Below are 24,067 nucleotides of genomic sequence, written 5' to 3' on the forward strand. Positions count from 1 at the left end.
GAATGATGGAAAAAGGCTGGATTGACCACATTATGTTGCGTTCACACCGGACGCGAATAGCGCGTCAAATTCGCGCCTGCCGCGTCTAGTTTGACGCTTGACCACTTTGTGTTAATTCGCGTGTCAAGAGCGAAATTGACGCGCGTAAAAACAAAACTTTGAAGCGAAATTTACGCGCGTCAGAGACGAAAGTTCCAAAAGTTTCGAACCCCGTTGGCGGCCATCTTTTTACAAGATGTCTGTTGTTGATCGGTCATTTATCGAGAGAGTCACTGCTCTGTATTTGCTCTGGAGAGCAGAACAGCGGCGTAGGGATCATCGTCGCCGTATTTGGGTCCACCAGACCCTTCGGAGGCGAACCCAGTTCGGCGAGTTTCATCATTTGCTCCAGGAGCTGCGCCTGGATGACGGCCGCTTTCAGCGGTACTTCCGCCTGTCCCGCGCCCAGTTCAATGACCTGCTGTCCCGCATCGGAGCGAGGATCACCCTCCAGGACACCAACTACAGGCGCTCTATCCCGGCTGCGGAGCGCCTGTCCATCTGTCTTCGGTTAGTAAATGTATATGATATTTTAAATACAGTATATTCAATATGCTAACATATGCTATCAATGTTTTTTTTAAACTGTGGTACGGATACCACTATTGGCGCTCTTTCTAGTGATACTCAGTTAACTGCTATAACCTAGACATTAAAATATTCTTGGAAGACATGATACTGTCATGTTTCTCTGTATAAACACAGTGATCTTTCTAGTGATACTGAGTTAACTGCTATAACCTAGACATTAAAATATTCTTGGCAGACGTGATACTGTCATGTTTCTCTGTATAAACCCAGTGATCTTTCTAGTGATACTGAGTTAACTGCTAGGCTATAACCTAGACATTAACCTAGAAATTAAATATCTCTATCTGTAAGCAATATGTAGTGCTTGATTATTGTCTATATGCAGTGATGCCGGTAACGCGTTACTTAGTAACGCGTTACTCTAATCTGACCACTTTTTTCAGTAACGAGTAATCTAACGCGTTACTATTTCCAAACCAGTAATCAGATTAAAGTTACTTAACCAAGTCACTATTTTTGTCATTTTCCTTAATAAAAATATATATTTATTTCTTCTTGCATCTCGGGGAGTGAAGTCACGTATGCGACAAGTCACGTTTTCAGCATGCATGAAGTTCACGTCACGTGTACGTACCACGCAGCGACACAAACGTAAACAACAATGGAGGGAGGCGAGAGATGTGCGTTTTCTAGATGGAAATACAGTCACTATTTTGAGTTTGTGTCAGCTAAAGATGACAACATTAAGGTCCGTTGTACACTCTGTGCTGGCGGCGACAAAGTGTTATCTAGCTACAAAAACACTACGTCGAATTTGGAGTCGCAGCACTGCACAGTCAAACTTATAGAGCAAGTCACACCAGGTGATGCGAAGCAGAGAGCAGGAGGTCCCCGACCACCCAAACAACAAAAGCTGGACTTCGGTGCAAAACCAGTAAGTGGGGGAGAGTTGAAGAAGTTAGTCGGGCAGTTTGTTGTGGAGGAAATGCTGCCATTAAATACGGTTGACTCGCCCTCGTTTCGTGCCATAATAAATAAGATCCCTACTACTGTCAATGCCGCGCTGCCTCACAGAACAGCTTTTTCTTCTTACATGGAGGAGGAGTAATGGAGAGAAATCTGAAGGCAGCGCTGAATGAGGTCGACTTTGTGTCAACTACCGCGGATATTTGGACTGCTAACAACAGAAGTTATATGGGAGTAACGCTCCACTGGATTAGTAGATCCACATTAGAGCGCAACAAGGCTGCATTGGCATGTAGGAGAATTCGCGGCAGACACACGTATGATGTTATTGGTGCAGAAATCGAAAACATTCACTCTTCGTATGGATTACTACACAAAGTAGTTGCAACAGTGACTGATAATGGATCCAACTTTGTCAAGGCGTTTAATGTTTATCAGCCTCAGCCTGTCACAGAGTCCGATGATGAGACGGAGGAGGGAGAGTCCACCCCCACAAATGATGATGTCACTTTTTTAGATACGTCAGAAATCCTCTCAGCTGTTGATGAAAGTGAATGCCAGCTGTCTCTTCCCCCGCATCACAGGTGTGCTTCACACACCATCAACCTAATTTCCACAAATGATGTAGATAAATATTTAACTTCCAATGCAGAGAGCAAGGCTGTGTATAGGAGCAGCACAGCAAAATGCTCAGCTCTTTGGACCAAATCAAGTAGATCTACCCTTGCATCAGAAACAGTGGAGGAAGTCAGCAAAAGAAAGCTCCTGGTACCAACATCCACAAGGTGGAATTCATTTTTTGATGCTGTTAAGAGAGTTGCAGAAATCCCCATGTGTGAGCTGAATACTCTGTGCACCAAGCTGGGAGTTAAGTGCTTCAAAGAGAAAGAGTACCAGTTTCTGCATGAGTACTGCACCGCCATGAAGCCTCTGACTGCAGCACTTGATATTTTACAAGGTGACTGTCCTTATGGGACTTTACTGCCCACACTTGAAGTTCTGATGCAGAAGACCCTGGATGTGAAAGATGCCCTCTCCAGTATGACTGCAGGCCTTCCAGATGCCATAGTGCAGGTATGTTCCCCTCTTTTAAGCTAGTTAAAATTTCTTGCATCACACTAGTCATGAACATGGAACAGAATATACATTATCATTGCAAAAGAAGATTAAAAAAATACAAATGTCAGTAAGTAACCTAAAACAAAATTAAATCCATAATATTGATCCCACATTAGGCATGATTTGTAAGTATTCAATGACATAATAAATAGTAGGCCTTGTATGCATTAACATATGAATTATATTTTTCAGGCTATCCAGACCCGTTTTGCCGGTGTGCTGGATGACAAAGATGCCCTTCTCGCAGCAGTCAGTTGTCCAAAATTCAAACTCAGATGGCTGAGAGATGCAGGTAGGAGAGAGCGAGTAAAAGAGCTTCTGACAGCAGAGTGCCGCCGTACAACTGCTCTTGCAGCACAGAGCCCTGCTAGTGTGCCCACCACATCTGCCAGCCAAGGTGAGATGGACTTTTTCACTTTTGAGGCAGAGGCAGAGGAGACCTATTCTGCAGAAAATGAAGTCATGGACTACCTGAGGTCAGCATATGACCTTCAGATTCTGCATCAGTTTTCAAACATAAAGAACATTTTCTTGAAATATAACACTCCAACCCCATCAAGTGCTCCTGTGGAGCGGCTTTTCAGTCTTGGAGGTTTGGTGCTCACTCCTAGAAGAAATAGACTTTCTGACAAAAGGTTTGAGAAGCTTCTGTTAATGAGGTACAACCACTGGTTTACTCGCCCCACTCCACTGTTTCACTCATAACATGGGATTACAAAATAAGATTTGGCCAAAGTAACAAAAGTAAAGAAAACATGATATAAGCTTACATGTGGTGTTACACATTTGTTTTGTTTTGTAAAACCACTTCTTGATGGTCAAGAAATTTTATAGTCTTTTTCTTTATTTAAATTTTTTTATTAAAACAAGTATTTATGTTAAGTGAAGTCAAGAAAGACTATTTTATTTTTTATTAAAACAAGTATTTATGTTAAGTGAAGTCAAGAAAGACTTATTTTTTATTAAAACAAGTATTTATGTTAAGTGAAGTCAAGAAAGACTTTTATTTTTTTATTAAAACAAGTATTTATGTTAAGTGAAGTCAAGAAAGACTGTATTTAATTTTTTATAAAAACAAGTATTTATGTTAAGTCAAGAAAGACTGCCTTTATTTTTTGTAAAAACATGTCTTTTTTCAGGAAATAGTTTTTAAGTTCAACTTTAATTGTCAGGAGATAGATTGTTGATGTTACTGTTAAAAATACACTTCCAATAAAGTGAGTGTTGGCAAAACCGGTTGTCATTTTTATGTTGTCGGCAGCTGCTGAATGTAACTAAGAAAGTAACTTGTAAAGTAACTTAGTTACTTTTAAAATCAAGTAATCTGTAAAGTAACTAAGTTACTTTTTAAATCAAGTAATCTGTAAAGTAACTAAGTTACTTTTTCAAAGTAACTTTGGCAACACTGTCTATATGTAGTGCTTGATTATTGGCATTTTAATATACCATAAACCATTTAACCCTCTGAGGTCTGAGCTGTTTTCTGGGCTCTGGAGGTGTTCTGACATGCTCTGACATTTGTGTGTTTTTCTGTTACTAGTGACATTTTCATGGCTAAAGTCTAATTACACTGTATTCAGCACAAACTCTGCTACAATAATATATCAGCAGCATGTATGTAAAAGTTTGTAGTTTTGAGATAATGACATTTATGCGTGGTTTGTGAAAATACAAAAAAAAATTGTCACTGAAATAAGGCCATGAAACCCATACTGATTATTTCTTCACAAGACTTTTGAAAATTGTATGACATAGCCTAGAATATTTGCTCCAAAACTATGTGAAAATCACCCTGACTGCTCATTCAGATAAGACAATATATTGATTTAAAATTTCTAAGACGTGTTTTGTGTGACAAAGCCTTATGCGAAGAGGCGTGATCATCTCATGAATATGTAAGCTTTTAACACCTGAGAAAGACAAAGACACTCCCCTAACTGCCCTATTAGGAGCGATCAGGCCCTGTCATTCAGAGCAACCTTGCACAAAGAATGAGGAGATTTAAAAAAGAATGGCTTTTAGATTGTTTGGATTTATTTACAACACAACACAATCCAAAAATACAAATGACAAAAGAGCACATTGAAAACAATGATCCAAAGACAGAGACCTTTGTGCCATTCCTAAAAACATTGTACATACCTTTCATTTCCAAGGTGTTTGATTTTCACTTTACCATGTTCATGTACAGAGACTCATGTGAATGTTGAAGTCAGCAGGACTCAATTGCATCTGGTCCCTGAAAGAAAAAAAAAAAAGAAAAAACTGTGAACATAATGATATCAAGAGAAACTATAGGGCTGCACGATTTTGGGAATAGATTTTAGATTTTTCTGGTTAAAATTTCTTTTTAAAATTCACAGAATACACACACACACACACACGTTTCCAACAATATATAATGAACACCAGGTTTGTTGTGCCTTGTAGGCATAGGCTACGCAGTGCTGCATAAAATAATAATAACAATAAATTAAATCTTCCAAAAGATTTCAAAAACAACTACGCTAGAGAAAAATATATTGATTATCATATGTTACTTCAAATGTTTCCATTCGTTATGATGATATGAAATGAGATAATAGTAAAAACATAAAGCCTAATGTTTGGTGCATTTTTCCTTTCAAACGCGATCGCGCTCCAAAATATGATACATTAAAACCCACAGCGCGCTCCAAAATATGATACTCAAACCCACAGCGCGCTCCAAAATATGATACATTCAAACGCCATCACGCTCCAAAATATTAAACATTATGGTTATACATATCTATGTTTGAGCAGATATCCACAAACAGTATTTAACAGGAAACACGGGTCTAAATAGTATCATATTCACCATATATCTAGCAACAGTTCAACTGCAATGTGAAGTTTATGCAACAATACCATAAACTAATAAGTAAGAATTTCTTACCTTACATCTTTCTTGTCTTCAAATCGCGTTCTTCTTCTTCTGAGTTAAATCCAATGTAAGCTCAGACGTGTCTTCCAAACTCGACGAAAAGCAGAGACTTGTGAAGTGTTTTGGTGTTTTGTGTTTGAGGTAACGAGGGCGTTCGCGTCCCATGTGGAGATTTGCATGTGAATCTCTTTAGAAAGTAATTAGCAAGCGTTTGAGATACTGGACATCCTGTTGGTTTTATACAAATTACTTAAACAGAGAATATTTGTTTTCAGTTTGAATCCGATCATTTAAAAGTACACACTTAAATGTGTATAAAGGTATATGGCTCATAAATGTGTGAGAAGTATTCGCTGAGTTATGTTTCAGTTTATAGACGTGCTCAAGAAAAAAAAGTTCACCGCGACGGAGAGGCAGAACGCACACCCTGTTTATTTTCTTTATTTTACAAAAGCACAATGTTTTGATTTGATTGTAAGTGGACACATACAAAAGTAGAAATATCACAGATTATTTTTTTATATTTCTTTTTTCTGTATAACCATAAATGACGGAGTAATTTAAGTTTATGTTGCTGCTATGTGAAAAAAATCCAGCAAAACGCGTCGGCGCGTTTCTCGACCTCAGAGGGTTAATAGCATACCTGTTGATTGTATAGTTTAATATGTAACTACAAGTGTACTTGTAATAATATTTATAACAATGTTTTCTAGGTTTCTTGCCACTGGGGACTCATTCAGGACGATAGCGTCCAGCTACCGAGTTGGTGTCTCCACCGTGTGCCAGATCGTCGCCCAGGTAGTGACTGCCATCTGGGACTGCCTTGTGGAGGACTACATGGCTGTGCCCACCACCGATGACTGGAGGTCCATCGCAGAGGGATTTCAGGAGCGGTGGAACTTCCCTCTGTGCGTTAGAGCGGTGGATGGGAAGCATGTGGTGATGAAGGCACCCCCCAACTCAGGATCCCAGTTCCACAACTACAAGGGAACGTTCTCCATCGTTCTGCTTGCAGTTGTGGATGCGAAGTATCGCTTCCGGGTGATCGATGTTGGGGGGTACGGCAGGGATTCTGGCAAACTCCGCCTTTGGACAGGCTCTCCGGGCTGGCACTCTTCATCTGCCTCCTGACCAGCCTCTACCTGGTGCTGAAGACAGAGGACCCCAGCCCCATGTCTTCGTGGCTGATGAGGCGTTCCTTCCCTGGACGCACGCTTCCTCCAGAGAGGCGTGTCTTCAATTACCGCCTCTCCAGAGCCAGGCTGGTGGTGGAGAACGCCTTTGGCATACTCTCCTCACAGTGGAGGATGTACCGCCGCCTTATCGAGGTCCACCCTGAAGTTGCGGAGAAGTGTGTGAAGGCGACGTGTGTTCTCCACAACTTCATGCGGTATTCGGAAGGGAGAGAGGCACCTGCTGTGAGGGGCGCGGGGCATGCTGGAGATGAGCCACTGCCAGGTCTGGGTCGAGTTGCAGCCAACAACTCCTCTAGAGAGGCACTCCAGGTGAGGGAGGTTTTCATGGAACACTTCTCAGCGGAGGGAGCAGTACCATGGCAGCCGACGGAGTAGCATTTGAAGTCCTCCTCATGACTTCCCCACAACGGCTCTTTTAAGAGCCACCCACAAACCTATAAAGAGCATGTTTTTCTAAAAACAGTTTTCCTCCATTATAAGATTTAGTATTTTTTTTCCAGGTTGTCAGCCTCAGTTCCAGGCTGTCAGGTCCACAACTTGCACATGTATTAAGTTTAAACTCTGACTAACCTTTTCAAAATTACAGGTTTTCAATGTTTGTATACAAGGTAAAATGATCTATTTATTTTTTAATAAATAAATGGAGCCAGCCTCCAAAAGTGAACCTTTCTTTTTTTTTGGTTTTCTTCACATTACAATGATGTTTCATATAATCTATATTTAGATATGGAATAAATAACATTAAATACTAAATTAATATATCTCGTATATAAAAAAAATATAAAAAATCAAGTTATGTGATAAAAGAAATGTTTTGTTGTGCATTAGAACCACACGAGGCATTTAGTCATATTTAAAAATAATTTATTGGTTTAAATAAAATGAATATAGAACATTTATATTTAACAATATGAACAGAATTTAAAAATAAAAAAACTGAACGTACAAACTATTTACAAAGAGACAGGAATAAAAAGGTCCTCGCTTGGAAGGTGGAAAAGCCACAGGGAACAACATGTAGGAGAAAAGGAAGGAAGGCATTCTGCGTTTCCTGCAGAGCCTGCTGCCTCATTTTTTTTTAAACTACTGTGGGGGGTCAAATTGCTCCAAATTTAACACAGTGGTGCTGTTCTCCATCGTCAATTTATATATTTGGAATTTAACATTTTCTTTTATATGAGGCGGCATGCTCTGCAGAAAAGGCAGAAGGCTGAGGAGAAAGTGCTCATCGGCGGACAGTGGCGGTGGGGCTGGTGGTCGCGCCGGAGGTTGTGACAGAAGCTCCATCAGCGCCTGCTCCACCTCTGACGGACCATCCTGGGACCGCTCACGGGGCCGCCGGCGGGCTCTCCTCCTCTGTTGGCATGTGAAATAAAAAAAATACAACACAGAACTGCAATGAGAAGGCAGAAAGATGGTACATGATTTTCATGTTCACAGTGAAGGTTTAAAATTTTTAATTTAAATGCAATATACTGATGCAAGATACTGTTTTTAACTTGCTTTAACATATTTTAAGTAATTAAAGTTATAGGCTTTAATTACTTAAAGTTATAAGTTAGAGGCTATCCTTTAATTAATAAATAAATAAATATACTTCAGACATATACATAGATAAACATGCAAATGAACAGTAGCTATAAAGTATGTTTGCAGATGATTGGTTCCATACATTGCAATGGATTTGTGTCTGCATTTACAAATACAATGATTATTAGTAAGGGGACTAGAGCTCATGACATGTTGAAATATTGTTTGTACGATTGCCTTCACTCACCTGTGGGTTCAGCAGCAGGGGCTGAGGGACCAGGGACTGGGGAGACAGGAGGAGAGGCAGGGAATCTTGGACGATCCCCTCTTTGATAATTTGCCTCTGTCAAGACAATATTAAATGTTATTTTAAACATTTAAATGTTATTATGTTAAACACATTGGTAACAATAGTCATAGATAGATTGCATTTTCTTCATCTGTAAACATGACAGCATAAATGCCTTGACTGGAAACACACCTGTCACTGTCTCCCCTGATATCTCTTCAGGCTGTCCCTGGTCCTCGAGGTGGTAGTCCTCTCCGATCTGGGCCTCGACCCCCTCCATGTTACCACTTGTCTCCCGTGGGGTGACGAAGGGGTCGAGGAATCCCAAGATCTGAGAGAACTTCCACCTCTTCACAGACCCTGCTGCTGATCCACTCCTCTTCTCCATCTCCTTCCTCTTCTCCTTCAGGTACGTGTCCCTGAGGCTTTTCCATTTTTTCCTGCAAACTTCCTCTGAATAAACACATTATCTTGTTAGCGAAAAGTAACTTGGCTGTATAGCGGGAATATAGCGGCAAGGTCAATAACGTGACTCAAAAGTGAAATGTGTACATGTTTACAACTCACCAGTTTGCCCTATCTCCTCACTGACCTTTTTCCAAGCAAGGTCCTTTTTATTCCTGTCTCGGTAAAAATAAGAACTGCTGTCGTATAGCTCTGGGTGACTGCTCACGGCTAAAATGAATTTTTCCTCCATTTTAAATGAATGAAACTCCACGCGGGAGTTTATCCCGTCACTTCACCACGTGACAGCAGCAAGGCTCCTATTGGTTAACGCGGCGCGAATTGACGCAGAAGTTCAGATTTTTCAACTCGGGCGGCAGACGCGAATTCGCGTCAAACGCGTGAATGCACAAATAGCACTAATGAAATCATTCGCGCTTAACGCGCTTAACGCGCCAGACGCTCAATTTGCGCGAACTTGACGCGCGAATGAGGCGTATTCGCGTCTACCGCGCCGCGCTCTACGCCTCATTCGCGCCGCAGGAATTTTTTACGCGCGTAACGCGTCTTTACATTGACTTAACATTGAAATCACTCGCGCCTGACGCGCTATTCGCGTCCGGTGTGAACGCACCATTACAAGAGAATCATTGGAAATATATGTGTATAATGTGCCATCCGAACAAGACTCCTCACTTTCCTATATGTTTCTGCAGTTGCCCTGTGGGTTTGAAAGGTGAAGTATGCAAACATTTGATGTTGCTAGATATACTCAAAGATAAGGATGATGCATTCCCTGAACTTGCTCTTCAGATAGAAGCTCATGCAAGAGCTGTACAAGACAAAGGTCACTTCAGTGTCTGTTCAGAGGTGAAGATGGAAATCGACGTGGAAAGCCTTTGTGGGAGAGGAACATATCATACAGATTTGGAAACCTATTCTTGTACCTGTTGCACATTCTCATATCATGGCATATGTCCCTGCCTTATTTTAGCACAACAGTTGTTTGGCATGACCATTAATGAAAAAATTTGCTGTTCTGTGAATCAATCTGACAATGCTGATGTGTATTTTGAGAAACAAGACACAAGTTCAGACTTCCGGAGACTAGAAGATGTTCTTGAAATTGTCAAAAGATGGCAGACTGTTCCAGAGAACATCAAAAGCCAAATAAATGATCTATATGTTAATGTGCAACAAGAAGACAGAAGTCTTTTGTCTAAAAGGCATTGTACCAATGACACTTCAAGGAAGATGCAGCCACTCTTCCATGCAATGCAAAAAACTGAAAAAAGACTTCCAAGGTTTCCAAGAAAACCTGCATTTCTGACACAAATTCAGGAGGGTTTAAAAGAAGAAAGAGACAACCCAAAAAAAGGAAGAAAATTAAAGAAAATGTGAATACAGGATTGGGTGCAGATTTTCTTGTATGGGATCAAATGAATAGCTGATTTTAGTGTGGCCAAATGTTTTGTTTAACTTGATGTTAATTTCAAAACAATACTGTTTTCGGAAGAATCTGCAAAGCTGTTTTCAATGTAATATTTTGTGTGCTAAAAAGAGATTCCGTCAATGTAAATTTGATATTTTAGATCTATTATTAATTATTACTGTTACAGTACCATTGCAATGTGGCTAGATGACATGCAGTATGTTTCTGTTTGTGTTCATAAGAAGGAATCATACGCCATTCATCAAATAAAACATTTTTAATTTTTCCACATATTAAAGATGTAAGAATCTTATTTTACACTGAGCATATTGATATAACAAAATTATTAATATAACACAAATATAAGGGTATTTTACAGAAATAAAAGGCCCCTGATTCAATTAGTTCTCGATTAATTAGGAACATTTTGAAGAGATGAACCATCTGTGTAAACAAAATATCAAACATAAAAGGTTATTGTCAGATTTAACAACCTTAACATTTCACATACAGATTGGTGCTGCATGACATTACTTTGTTCTGCTTTCATTTTAGACTCTCTAAGATGAAACCTAACACTCCATCCACTGCCTGTGGACCAAATGTGTGGGTTAATAAACTGAAAGCTGATCTAGAATCCAGGCTTGATTGCAAGTTGGCACGTACACTAGCCAGAGTTGTCCTTTAATGAAAAGAAAAAAATGAAACGGTTAATAAAATTACATCAAATATCAGCAATACAGTAGCTCTGCATTAAGAACATGTACTGTACCTGGTTACTTCTGCATTGTGGTCACTTATGTCTTTACGTACCAACTTTGGACTGACATTTTGACACAGGCTTTTAGTTAAACCAGTGGCTAGGTCTGAAGCCTCTCCCTCTGTTAGTGCACTAAAAATGCTTGTCTTAGTCTTCATTTTCTTGGGAAGATTGAGGACTAATTCAGGCAGATTTTGTTTGCGCCCCTTAAGAAAAATTAACAGTAGTGCATTAGAACTAAAATAAAACTAATAGAGAGATGAAAACAAATATAAAACACTACTGATAACTTAATATATCGACCTTATCAATTTAAAAATGAACTTACTCCTAGCAGATCTCTGAAAACATTAGAGGACATATTCTCCCCTTCTATTCTGCGCTGAATTTCTTCTTTTGTGACAACATACGGGGACTTTCTCTGACCAGTGAGGGCTAAGCGTCCAAAAACTTTGATGCCTTTAATGTTGTCTGTGGGGTTATTCAAAGGACAGTCTCCACTGTCTCTTGCCTGTATTTCCTCATTTTCAAAACCTGCATCCTTGCCAGTGTCAAAGGTTTGTGGCTGTCTTTCTTCCTTGCTGTCTTGCTTTTTTTCCCTGTCTGATGCATCACTTGCCTTTCTTTTTTTACCCTTTGATTGTTTGTTTTTTACTTCCACTTTTTCTGTTTTGTGAGTTTCCCTTTTCTCTTCTTCCTCTTGTTTCTTCTCATCATCTGGAGGTCTTGTTCTTTCCTCTGTCTGCTTACTTTCTCCTTTTTGTAGATGTTCGAAGATATTGTTTCCTTCACCTGCTATTTGAAGCATCAGCATAAACAGCAATGCCATTCTAATCTCAGGAGGACTAATTATTACATCTATAGAAAACATTAAAATGGGTGTACAACTAAACTTGTACTGGGATACATAATCCTCTATACATCTACAATGGACAACAGTTCTGAAGTCATACATTATAAGGAACAGACCCAAACATATTATTAACTAATAACATTCCCCTCATGCTTCAGCAAAACATACACTTGTAACTTTCTGAGACTTTCTGAGTCTAAATGCATAATTGTATTTTTTTTTTCCTAAGACAAGACCTATGATGTAAAAAGATAGCATGCACTCAAAATTTTTTTGAAACAAAGTGCATCACCAGAGGTCAAATACCTTCAGTAGTTGAAGCACTATTAGACTATTAAAAAGACTGTTCCAAAAACAAACTGTACAGCACTGCATAACATGCATATAAGCATACCCTTATTCAAACTGCCCATTTCATCTAAAAAATATCCTTAAATTTGCTTTGAAATATAGTATGTAACATTATATACTTGTTTTGATTTTTGTGGGAGTTTCACCGCAGTTTGCACAACTTGCTCTTTTAGCCTGCACATTTTAGACAGTGTGTTGAATAGCTGTTTGTTCTTGGAATTGAAATTACTTACAAATTACACAGATGCCACATGGTGTTCGCTGACATCTCAAATGGCTGTGTGCACCGCATTCCTGACAGCACACCTAAAAGTGAAACAATGCTTGTTTTTTTATTTTTATTTTTATTTTTTTATTAGTTACAGTATTAAACAGATTCTTCTATTTACCTTCTCTTTCATCAGGACACTCCAGCACAATGTGCACTTTACACCTCTATCTGCAGGGGAAAAAATTATGATCATATATATATATATATATATATACTGGTGATTAAAGCATGCACAAGTTTCTCTAAGTCTTGTCTGGAAACAAAGCATCTAATTCTTGCAATATTTTTTAGATGATAGTATGCTGATTCAGTTATTGCTTTGACATATATATGTGTGTGTGTGTGTGTGTGTGTGTGTGTGTGTGTGTATACAGTATATATATGCAAATCATATATTAAGAATCAAATGAGTAGTTTTGTCTTGGCCATGAGATATTCATTTGTCCATGAGTAGTGACATTCTTATTGTCACGAGTTGGCAAGGAAGAGGAGAAGCAAGGATCCAAAACCGTTCGGTCTGTGCAGCGCTGCTTCACTTTGAACATATAATGTAGACATGATCTTGTGGTCATGACACATCACATTCCCACTAATTAATATTAATTAATTAACCCTTGCCGCTGTCGCTTCTGGCCACTGGCTTGCTTAGATGGGAACACTTGATATTAAACAATATTATTGATCTCCTGCATTGACACCATTGATTGAGAACGCCTCGGTTACGACTGTAACCTCGGTTCCCTGAAGAGGGAACGAGCGTTGCGTCGAAAAGCTGACGCTATGGGAACGCTTTGCGTGATGACGTCTTGAAGCACATGTAAAATCAGTCCAATGGTGTGGCGGAACGTCAGAGGCGGGTGACGTCACGTACCAGGAAGCTATAAAAGCCGGCCCGAAACAGAAAACGAAAGCTTCGTAAAGTCTGAAGTCGCGCTGACAGGCATGAAGGAGATATGGCAAGGCGACGCAACGCTCGTTCCCTCTTCAGGGAACCGAGGTTACAGTCGTAACCGAGGCGTTCCCTTTCAAGGGAACTCCCGTTGCGTCGAAAAGCTGACGCTATGGGAACGTCTATACCAACGCCTCCATAGCTACAAATGTCTGTCCTGTGTGTAATCATGTGAGCAGCACTAAGAAGACAAAACATGAGACCCTAGAGTAGAGTCTAAATCCAGAGAGTAGAACCTGACGAAGGTGTGCGGTGAGGACCAGCCTGCCGCATCACAGACGTCCTGTAACGATACTCCTGATATAAGGGCCTTAGAGGCCGCCATACTCCTAGTAGAGAGCGACCGGACAGCCAAAGGAGAAGGCTGTCCAGCCGCCTCATAAGCCAGTGAGATAGTCTCAACCACCCACTTGCTCATCCTTTGCTTAGACACTGGACCTCCCTTGTTAGGGGAGCAAAAGTCACTTTTACGCCACAGGGCAGCTCTGTGGACATACGCGTCTAACGCCCGAACAGGGCAAAGCAAATTATTCGCCTCCTGGTCCGATTTCGAAAGGGAGGAGGACCTCCAAGTGCCACGAAGGAAACGAGATACCAAGGGGTCTTTCCCCACAGACATTCCACCCAAAGGACTGTGGTAAGCACCTATGGCCGCCACATAGACCTTTAAAGTGGACGGGGTCAGACCTGCAGTGAACCGTTCCTGCAGGAACTCCAGCACTGTACCAATTGGGCAGTGGACTGGGTCCAACCGACGGTCACTACACCAAGAAGTGAATACTCTCCACTTCAGGGCATAAAGTTTCCTCGTGGAGGGAGCTCTGGACTGTAGAATGGTCTCAACAACCTCGGTTGAGAGACCTGACTCTATGAGCTGGGCCCCCTCAGAGGCCAAGCCCACAGGTTCCACAGTTCTGGCCGAGGGTGAAATATCGAGCCCTCTGCCTGGGACAGAAGGTCCCTCCTGACGGGTAACTCCAGAGGATGCCCGTCGAGGAGGGACACAATATCGGGAAACCATACTCTGCCCGGCCAGCGCGGGGCTATAAAAAGCAGGCAAACCCGGTCCCTGCGAACTCTTTCCAGAACTCCCGGGAGCAGAGCAACTGGGGGAAAGGCGTACAGACGTAGCCTCGGCCACGTCTGTACCATAGCATCCAGTCCCAGAGGAGCTGGATGCGTGAAGGAGAACCAAAGTGGACAGTGAGACGTCTCTCGAGACGCAAACAGATCCACTTATAATTTCCATATCAGCTCCACCACCTCGGGGGTGGAGCCACCATTCCCCCGGGCCTCGGCCCCTGTCTCGACAGAGTGTCTGCTCCTATATTCTGGACCCCGGGGATGTAGGCTGCCTTGAGTGACAGCAACTTCCCCTGGGACCACAAGAGGATATGGCATGCCAGCGCAAACCCCCTTGATATAGGCGACTACCGACGTGTTGTCCGTATGTACTACACATGGTGTCCCCTGAGACCTGTGATAAAGCTCCTCAGAGCCCGGAAGACAGCTAACATCTCTAGGCTATAGAATGCCAGGAACGATGATGGTCTTCCCACAGACCTTGAGATGAGCGACCCTCAGGATCGCTCCCCAACCCGTGAGGGAAGCATCCGTCGTTAGCAGTTTGCGACGACAAGGAGCTCCCAGCACTGGGCCCTGGGACAGGAACCAAGGTTTCTTCCACATAACCAAGGCACGTAGGCATCACCGCGTGACCTTGATTGTGCGAAATGGGTTGCCCCTCGGGGAAAAACCCTCTGGTCCTGAGCCACCACTGCAGGGGCCTCATGTGCAGCAGTCCAAAAGGTATCCCGTTGGAAGCTGCTGCCATGAGACCCAACAGTCTCTGGAACTGTTTGACAGTGAGTAGCTGGCCTAGCTTTACACTTCTCACAGCTGCCAGGATGGAATCGAAGCGTGGCGATGACAGGCGCGCCTGCATCGACACTGAATCCCAAACCACGCCTAAAAAAGTGGTCCTCTAAAATGGAGAAAGCACACTCTTCTTGGCGTTCAGCCGTAACCCCAACTCTTTCATATGGGCGAGAACAACATCTCGATGTTGAACCGCCATCTAATGCGACTGAGCTAAAATCAACCAATCGTCGAAGTAGTTCGTGATGCGAATACCCCGGAGGCGCAGAGGCGCCAGAGCTGCATCCACGCATTTGGTGAAAGTGCGGGGTGATAAAGCTAGGCCGAATGGAAGAACTCGATATTGGTATGCTTTGCCCCCGAAAGCAAACCTCAGGAACTTCCAATGACACGGACGGATGGAAATATGCGTCCTTGAGGTCTATCGTGACAAACCAGTCCTCGGACCTGATCTGTGGCACGATTTGTCTCAAGGTTAACATTTTGAACTTGAGCTGCATGTGCTCGTACAGAACTCGAAGATCTAAAATGGGACGCAATCCCCCGTCCTTTTTTGGAACTATGAAGTACCGGTTGTAAAACCCGGTTTCCCTGTTGGAGGGGGGTACATATTCTATGGCCCCTTTCTCTAACAGAGTGTTTACTTCCTGTTCCATAACCAGAACCTGCTCGGGGCCCACCACTGTGGGCAGGACCCCCATAAACCGCGGTGGGCGTTAATAGAATTGTATCTAATACCCTTTTTCCACGGTCTGCAGGACCCAACGAGAAACATTTGACAGTAGCTTCCACGCTGTCAAAGATTCTACTAGAGGTACCAGTCTCTCGAGACTGGTTTCTGGATTTTGTTGCTGTTGAGTAGTCGGTTCGTCGCCCTGTAACGGCGCACCGGCAGGGAACGACCAAACAGACTGCTCCAGCACCCTCCTCAGAGGGGGCGGGCATCCCGAGGCCACTACGTTTCCGGGTGGACCTTGAGATAAGTGCTCGCCGGAGACCGCTGCGCCCTGTAACACCGGAGGCGGCAGGGTTGGCAGAACGGTCCCCTGAGGGCACCGAAGAGAGACGGCACCGTATTTTTCTCCTGCTGTTGAGTAGTCGGTTCGTCGCCCTGTAACGGCGCACCGGCAGGGAACGACCAAACAGACTGCTCTAGCACCCTCCTCAGAGGGGGCGGGCATCCCGAGGCCACTACGTTTCCGGGTGGACCTTGAGATATGTGCTCGCCGGAGACCGCTGCGCCCTGTAACACCAGAGGTGGCAGGGTTGGCAGAACGGTCCCCTGAGGGCACCGAAGAGAGACGGGCACCGTGAAAAGAGGTGTTAACCGCTCTGCTTCGGGGGGACTACCCTCATTTGTCCTGAGCCCTCAGACATCAGGACTTTTTCCCAGCAGCCTTCTTGGCGGTAATAACGGTCCGCAGATCCGTTTTACCCCTCGAAGACTGCTGGGTTTGAGAGCGCCCTCCGTGTCCCCGAGATTTTTGTGGGGGAGCACGAGAGGACACACTCTGTTTTTGAGTGGCACGATGTTCAGCGCTCTTTTTAGAGGAGTGAGGCTGCTCCCGCTCAGCAGCCTCAATGAAAGAACGGCGGGGGAGAAGTTTTTGTAATGCAGCTGCCTGTTTAGCAGCTTCCTGAGATTTAGCTACCGCACTGTTTACTGCATCACCAAATAAACCAACAGTGGAAACCGGAGCATCTAAGAGAACGTGCTTTTCTTTCTCTTTTATATCGCTCAAATTGAGCCACAGATGCCTCTCAGTGGCCACCAGGGCTGCCATAGACCGCCCGATTGATTTAGCGGTCTCCTTGGTGGCCCTGAGAGACAGATCTGTGGCTCTGCGTAGTTCAGCCACTGTGTCAGGACCAATTCCCCCGCCCTCCTCTAAATCCCCCAATAATTCTGCCTGATAGGCTTGCATAATAGACATCGTATGCAGACACGCTGCAGCTTGACCAGCGGCTGCATACGATTTATGAACCAGAGATGATGTGAATTTTACTGGCTTAGAGGGAAGTGAAGGAGCTTTCAGAGAAGATGCCGTTGCTGGAGAGAGATAGCTCGCAAGCGTCTCCTCCACCTTCGGCATCTCCCCATAACCATATTCTTTATATTTGTGAATGGAAGAATAGTGGGATGTTTGTGGTGCATACACTCTGTATGAAACCGGTTTTCCCCACGATTTCGACACCTCGGTGTGGAGATCGGGGAAAAACGGAAGGCTTCTTCGCTGAGGCTGTGTACGAGATGGCAGGAAGCGTTCGTCGAGCTTACTTTTCGAACGAACGTCCTGCCTATCCTCTGGCCACTCAATAGATAGTCTGTCAACTGCTCTAGTAATAACATCGAGCAGTTCCTCAAACGCATGAGACTGAGGTGGCGAATCCTCAGACTCAGCTTCAATACTCACAACATCCAACTCCTCAGAGCTGGACAGTTGCAGTATTGGTGCCTCTATCGGGGGGGAAGAAACCGCAATGCGTGCTTCCACACCCTGATGAGAGGCACTGGATCTGTCAGATTGATGCTGAGATAAGGCAGAGCCCGTCTCAACATCCACTGACAGATCCATTTGCGAACCCCAGGTCTGAGATCGCCGCCGAGCCTCAGCCGCGGCGGGACCCGAGCCCTGGGGAACGCGATCGGGATTGAACCGAGCCAAGCGGGATCGGAGCGTGCGCAATGGAAGCGCGTCGCAATGCACACAGTCACCACCCTCGAGTGCTGACTGGGCATGCTCCTCACCCAAACAAACAACACAAAGAGTGTGAGTATCACCTCCCGTTAAATAACGCGGGCAGGGATGGACACACACTCTAAACTGCTGCTTGCTCGCCATACTGAATATATATATATAATATAGACAGACAACACCAAATAACAAGGACAGATTCAACACAGAGCGCAACTGAAGACTCAGAAAGCTTTCGTTTTCTGTTTCGGGCCGGCTTTTATAGCTTCCTGGTACGTGATGTCACCCGCCTCTGACGTTCCGCCACACCATTGGACTGATTTTACATGTGCTTCAAGACGTCATCACGCAAAGCGTTCCCATAGCGTCAGCTTTTCGACGCAACGGGAGTTCCCTTGAAAGGGAACTGAAGTGAGCTGGATGATGACATCACTGTTTCTCCAGAGCTGCTGTATAGATAAATGAACTAAATTAATAACTAATGATTTTTTACAACAGAATGAATCAATACTGAACTTATGCAAGCAGGACACTTTTTTCTTCTAGAGCTGCTGTACAGCCAAAATGATGTTCCCTCTATCACTGTAAAGCTGCTTTGACACAATCTGCATTGAAAAAAGCGCTATATACTGTAAATAAAGTGTCTAGTCTGTCTAGTCCCAAAGTGCAAGACCTCTTTTGGTCAGTCTGCTTTCTCTGTAAAGGGGCCAAAACTCTGGAATGCTTCACGCGCTAATTTAAAACTAGAGACTGATGGCAATGCTTTTAACAGAGGACTGAAACAATGGCTAAAAACTAAACAACAGTGCTCGCATGTATAACCTACAACTAAGATACTCTCTGATTCTGATGCTTTGCTGTTTTTTTGTTTGTTTGTTTTTTTGGTATTGTTGTTATCACTTTTGTTATTAGTCTTGTTATTGTATTTTCTTTCTAAAAGCCTCCCGTGGACAGGTGTTGAAAATTAGTATGCATGCTATAACACTAAAACCAATGCATATGGTTCGTCCAATGTAATTGTATGTCCATGTCAAATAAAGATATATATAAAGGTGACTTGACTGGATCTAATAACTCATGGTCATGACCAAACTAAGTGAACCGAACATGTCCCCCCAAATGTATAATTTGTATGTTTTGCTTTAGTTTTTATGAAAGGGAGCACCTAAAGAGGAGAACAGAATGTTGCAGAACTGTGCCCTTAGCTGGGGTATATCCACTGAGGCATATCCATCCACGAAACCTTTTCCCTCAAGCAGGGCCTGAGCAAACTGAAATATATATACATTTTAATGTGAATTCTAAATACTTTATCAGAATGCATAAAAATAAAAGTACATCGACAGATTTTAGAAAATTAGAAAAAAATTACCATTAGCACATGGACCCCACAAGAATGTCCATCCTCTTGTCGTGGGTGGGGCACATCATTCCATGTCCATTTCAGGGCACATCCTTTAGCTTTGGCAAAAGAACTGAAAAAATAAAGCTTAATTATTAGGTATTTGTTCTGAATGTAGTGCTGATATAGTATGTTGTTGTTTTTTCATATGCTTGGTCATTTAAGGTAATGTTTCACTATAATAAAATCCATTAGCAGAATAATTTTGTTGTGCAGCAGGACTCTAAACACAACACACTTTGGCAAGTATCAAGTATTAACTAAATGAAAGTAGACTGTGGACGGGGGTATTTTTCAAAAATATCTGGCCAGGACGTGTCTCCGTTTTTTTGCGGTGTCACTTTTAAGTCATGACTTTTAAATGTTAGAAATGTGTACAATTAATTAAAGGTGAAGTGTGTATTCAGTTTATTGATCATTGACAACCCATTCATGGGTTTACCTCCCCAAAAGTTTAAATATTGAGCTTCCCAGGCACTATACCCATCTCTATAACTCAAGACATTTTTTTTTGTTGTTGCATTTTATGTATACGTATGTGTGCCTGTCAAAAGTTCAAAAATATGATAACTTTTTAATTTTTTACGTTTCTTCTGCTCACCAAGGCTGCATTTATGTAAGAACAATTGTAAGACAAAGACGTAATGTCGTGAAATATTATTTCAATTTAAAATAATTGTTTTCTATAGTAATACAGTTAAAAAGGTAATTTATTCCTGTGATGCAAGGCTGATTTTTAAGCATCATAAAATATTGTTATGAGACAGTAAATGCATCATTTTCAAAACCATGCACTTTGAAATCCGTTTTCAAAAGCTTGTGTTTTCAGGCTCCCAAAATGCTGTTGTCATGTAACTGAACGGACAAATGGACCAAATGATTACAGCCTTGAAATAAAGGGATACTATCAAAATCTTAATGTTATTTATTGTTATTCTACTACCTCCAATTCTTCAGAATCCATTTTTTCTTGCCATTGGTTTCACCAAATGGATCCATGTATGTGACTTCTTGTTTTGTGAGGTCACAGAACTACAAAATAAGATCAGAAAATTAGGAGATTAAAAATTAAAAAAGGAGATTCAAAGAATCATCTAATACCAATCCTCATGTGATATATATATATACACAGACCCTTCCCAAAAAATTTGAATATCATGGAAAAGTTTATTTATTTCCATAATTCCATTCAAAACTGATTGAAACCAAGATGGCGGCGCAAGTACATCGCGAGGCTCGCGATCTCTCCAGATTCTGCAATTTAGCAGTATTTTTCTTGCTCATTTCGGGTCTGTTCGTGCAGAACAGTTGTGCCTTAACATCGTACACCCAAGGTGAGCTTTTGGATATTGGTTTGCGAATTTCCGACAGTTTTATGGACAACCTTCGACTCCTTCCTGAGATTGCCAGAACACCCGAGGCTATGCACTCTGCCCGGCCGGGCGGAAGTGCTCGCAGGCGGCGTCGAGATCGTAAACAAAGGCAGGGGAAGCGCGGAGGACTAAGAGCTAAGCTAAAGCTAACACCACACCGGCTCTCTTTACCCAGCATTTTCCTTGCCAAAGTACGGTCGCTGTTGAACAAAATGGAGGAGATTCGACTCAACATCACATACAGCAAGAGACTTTTGAACTGTAATGTTCTAATTTTCACGGAAACATGGTTAAACAGCGGAATACCGGACAACGCTATTGAGCTAGCGGGACGCCATACATTCCGGGCGGATAGAACATTAGATGGCTCCGGTAAGACCAGAGGTGGTGGATTGTGCATTTACATTAACAAAGCTTGGTGCACAAACTCTGCTATTGTTGGGAGACATTGTTCAGCTAACCTTGAGTTTCTCATGGTTAAATGTAGACCGTTTTATCTACCGCGGGAGTTCACTTCCACTATTATAACTGCAGCCTATATTCCCCCGGATGCTGATGCCAAGTTTGCTATGAAAGAACTTCACGCAGCCATCAGTAAACAACAGACCGTTCACCCGGAAGCTGCGTTTATTGTTGCGGGTGATTTTAATCATTCAAACTTAAAGTCAGTGCTACCGAAATTTCACCAGCATGTTTCCTGTCACACCAGAGGAAACAAAACCTTAGACCATGTTTACACAAACATGGCTGGAGCTTACGTCGCGACACCCCTCCCCACCTGGGACAGTCAGATCACCTTTCTTTGTTCCTCACCCCCAAATATGCACCTCTCATCAATCGCGTGAAGCCATCAGTGAAGACCATCAAGGTGTGGCCTGCGGGGGCAGATTTCTCACTCCAGGAAAGGTTTCTACACACAGACTGGAGTATGTTTGCTTCTCAAGCCACCAGTGGCTCTCACACGGACATTGACTGCTACACCTCCTCTGTACTGGATTATATCAATACCACCATTGACAGTGTTACAACTCAGAAGCAGATCACCACATACCCAAATCAGAAGCCATGGATGAACGGGGAAGTGCGACTCCTATTGAAGACACGCAATACTGCCTTCAGATCAGGAGATGCACAAGCCTATAGCACATCCAGAGCAAATCTGAAAAGGGGCATCAAAGAGGCCAAGCACTGCTACAAGCTTAAGATAGAGGGACACTTTTCCAACGCTGACCCTCGGCGCATGTGGCAGGGCATTCAGGCCATCAGTGACTACAAACCCACTCACTCCACCCCCGCAGCCACTGATGTCAACTTCCTGAACGAGCTAAATTACTTTTATGCTCGCTTTGAAAGAGACAACAGAGAAACTGCCACCAAGCTCAAATCCTCAGCTGACCACCCGCCGATCACACTCTCCTCCACAGATGTCTGCAATGCACTGAGCAGGATCAGCGCGCACAAGGCTGCTGGACCAGACAACATCCCTGGACGCGTACTCAGGGCATGTGCGGAGCAGCTCGCTGGGGTTTTTACAGACATTTTCAACCTGTCTCTTGCCCAAGCAGCTGTACCAACATGCTTTAAATGCACTTCCATTGTGCCAGTGCCAAAACACTCCAGCCCGAAGTGCCTTAACGACTACCGCCCTGTAGCACTCACACCCATCGTAATGAAGTGCTTTGAGCGGCTGGTCCTGGCACACCTAAAAGACTCTCTTCCATCCACATTGGACTCACACCAGTTTGCCTACCGTAGCAATAGGAGCACAGAGGATGCAGTTTCCATGGCACTGCACTCTGTGCTCACACATCTGGACAATAAGAACACTTATGCACGCATGCTGTTTGTTGACTTCAGCTCAGCATTCAACACTGTCATCCCAACTAAGTTAATAGCCAAACTTGGAGACCTGGGCATCAACACCTCCATGTGCAACTGGATTTTGGACTTTTTGACCAACAGACCCCAGAATGTTCGATCAGGCTCCAACTGCTCCACGTCCATCACACTCAACACTGGTGTACCACAGGGCTGTGTGCTAAGCCCGTTTCTCTACTCCCTCTTCACCTCCGACTGCAAGCCTGTGTACGGATCTAATTCCATCGTCAAGTTTGCGGACGACACTACGGTGATTGGTCTCATCAGCAACAACGATGAGACTATATATAGGGAGGAGATCAAGCACCTGGCCACATGGTGCACTGAAAATAACCAGCTCCTCAACACCACCAAAACGAAGGAGCTCATCGTGGACTTCAGGAAAGTGTCAAGAGGCACACACGACACCATCCACATCAATGGAATGGCTGTTGAGCGTGTCTCCAGTTTCAAGTTCCTGGGGACCCACATCTCGGCGGACATGTCCTGGACAACCAACACCTCCTGCCTGGTCAAGAAGGCTCACCAGCGCCTTTTCTTCCTGAGGACACTGAGGAAGAATCAGCTTTCCTCCACTATCCTGGTGAACTTCTATCGCTGTGCAATAGAAAGCATCCTGACCAACTGTGCTACAGTGTGGTATGGGAGCTGTTCTGTTGCAGAGCGCAAGGCACTGCAGCGGGTGGTGAAAACCGCCAAGCGCATCACTGGGACTCCACTACCTGCCATCGAGCACATCCAGAGGAAAGGCTGTCTGCATCGAGCTCGCAGCATCCTTAAGTCAAGTCAAGTCAAGTCAAGTCAAGTCAAGTCAAGTTTATTTGTATAGCGCTTTTCACAATACAGATTGTATCAAAGCAGCTTCACAGTATTAAATTAAAATAATACAACAAAGTTTTTTCAAGAGGAATTTATTGATTGATAAAATTAAATTAAATATCCCCAAAATATCCCCAACTGAGCAAGCCAAAGGCAACAGTGGCAAGGAACCGAAAAACTCCATCAAGTGACCTAATGGTGTCCTAAAACTCCATCAGGTGACCTAATGGAGAAAAAAAACCTTGGGAGAACCCAGGCTCAGTCGGGGGCCAGTTCTCCTCTGGCATTTATGAGCTAGAGGCCGGATTGTAGTTTGAACTGTAGGATTATAAGAATGCCTGGCTGAAGAGATGCGACTTTAATCTAGTTTTAAACTGGGAGAGCGA

At 43.2% G+C, this 24,067-nt stretch overlaps 2 protein-coding genes and 2 long non-coding RNA genes across 4 annotated transcripts; 2 read left to right on the forward strand and 2 right to left on the reverse strand.

The window, feature by feature from the left end:
* Positions 1 to 36: 36 nt before the first annotated feature.
* LOC309480250 (uncharacterized protein) lies at positions 37 to 6,691 on the forward strand (the record flags this gene model as incomplete). Its single annotated transcript, XM_082144662.1, has 2 exons — positions 37 to 549; positions 6,274 to 6,691. The coding sequence occupies exons 1-2, from the start codon at positions 236 to 238 to the stop codon at positions 6,689 to 6,691; spliced, it is 732 nt and encodes a 243-aa protein (XP_082000788.1). The 5' UTR covers positions 37 to 235.
* On the forward strand, positions 954 to 4,057 carry LOC309480382 (uncharacterized protein). The gene is made up of 2 exons (XM_082144818.1): positions 954 to 2,610; positions 2,848 to 4,057. The coding sequence occupies exons 1-2, from the start codon at positions 1,678 to 1,680 to the stop codon at positions 3,358 to 3,360; spliced, it is 1,446 nt and encodes a 481-aa protein (XP_082000944.1). The 5' UTR covers positions 954 to 1,677; the 3' UTR covers positions 3,361 to 4,057.
* A 912-nt stretch (positions 6,692 to 7,603) lies between the features above and the next one.
* Positions 7,604 to 9,582, reverse strand: LOC309480402. The gene is made up of 2 exons (XR_014199631.1): positions 8,768 to 9,582; positions 7,604 to 8,629 (listed from the first exon to the last, which is right to left on the reverse strand). It is a non-coding gene; the product is annotated as an uncharacterized lncRNA (long non-coding RNA).
* Positions 9,583 to 10,491: 909 nt separating this feature from the next.
* LOC309480401 lies at positions 10,492 to 20,643 on the reverse strand. The gene is made up of 7 exons (XR_014199630.1): positions 20,555 to 20,643; positions 19,582 to 19,684; positions 19,375 to 19,480; positions 12,805 to 12,854; positions 12,649 to 12,721; positions 11,224 to 11,417; positions 10,492 to 11,133 (listed from the first exon to the last, which is right to left on the reverse strand). It is a non-coding gene; the product is annotated as an uncharacterized lncRNA (long non-coding RNA).
* Between the last annotated feature and the right edge of the window lie 3,424 nt (positions 20,644 to 24,067).

Source organism: Leuciscus leuciscus, assembly GCF_965113295.1.
Source record: "Leuciscus leuciscus genome assembly, chromosome: 18".
NCBI classification, from domain to species: domain Eukaryota; kingdom Metazoa; phylum Chordata; class Actinopteri; order Cypriniformes; family Leuciscidae; genus Leuciscus; species Leuciscus leuciscus.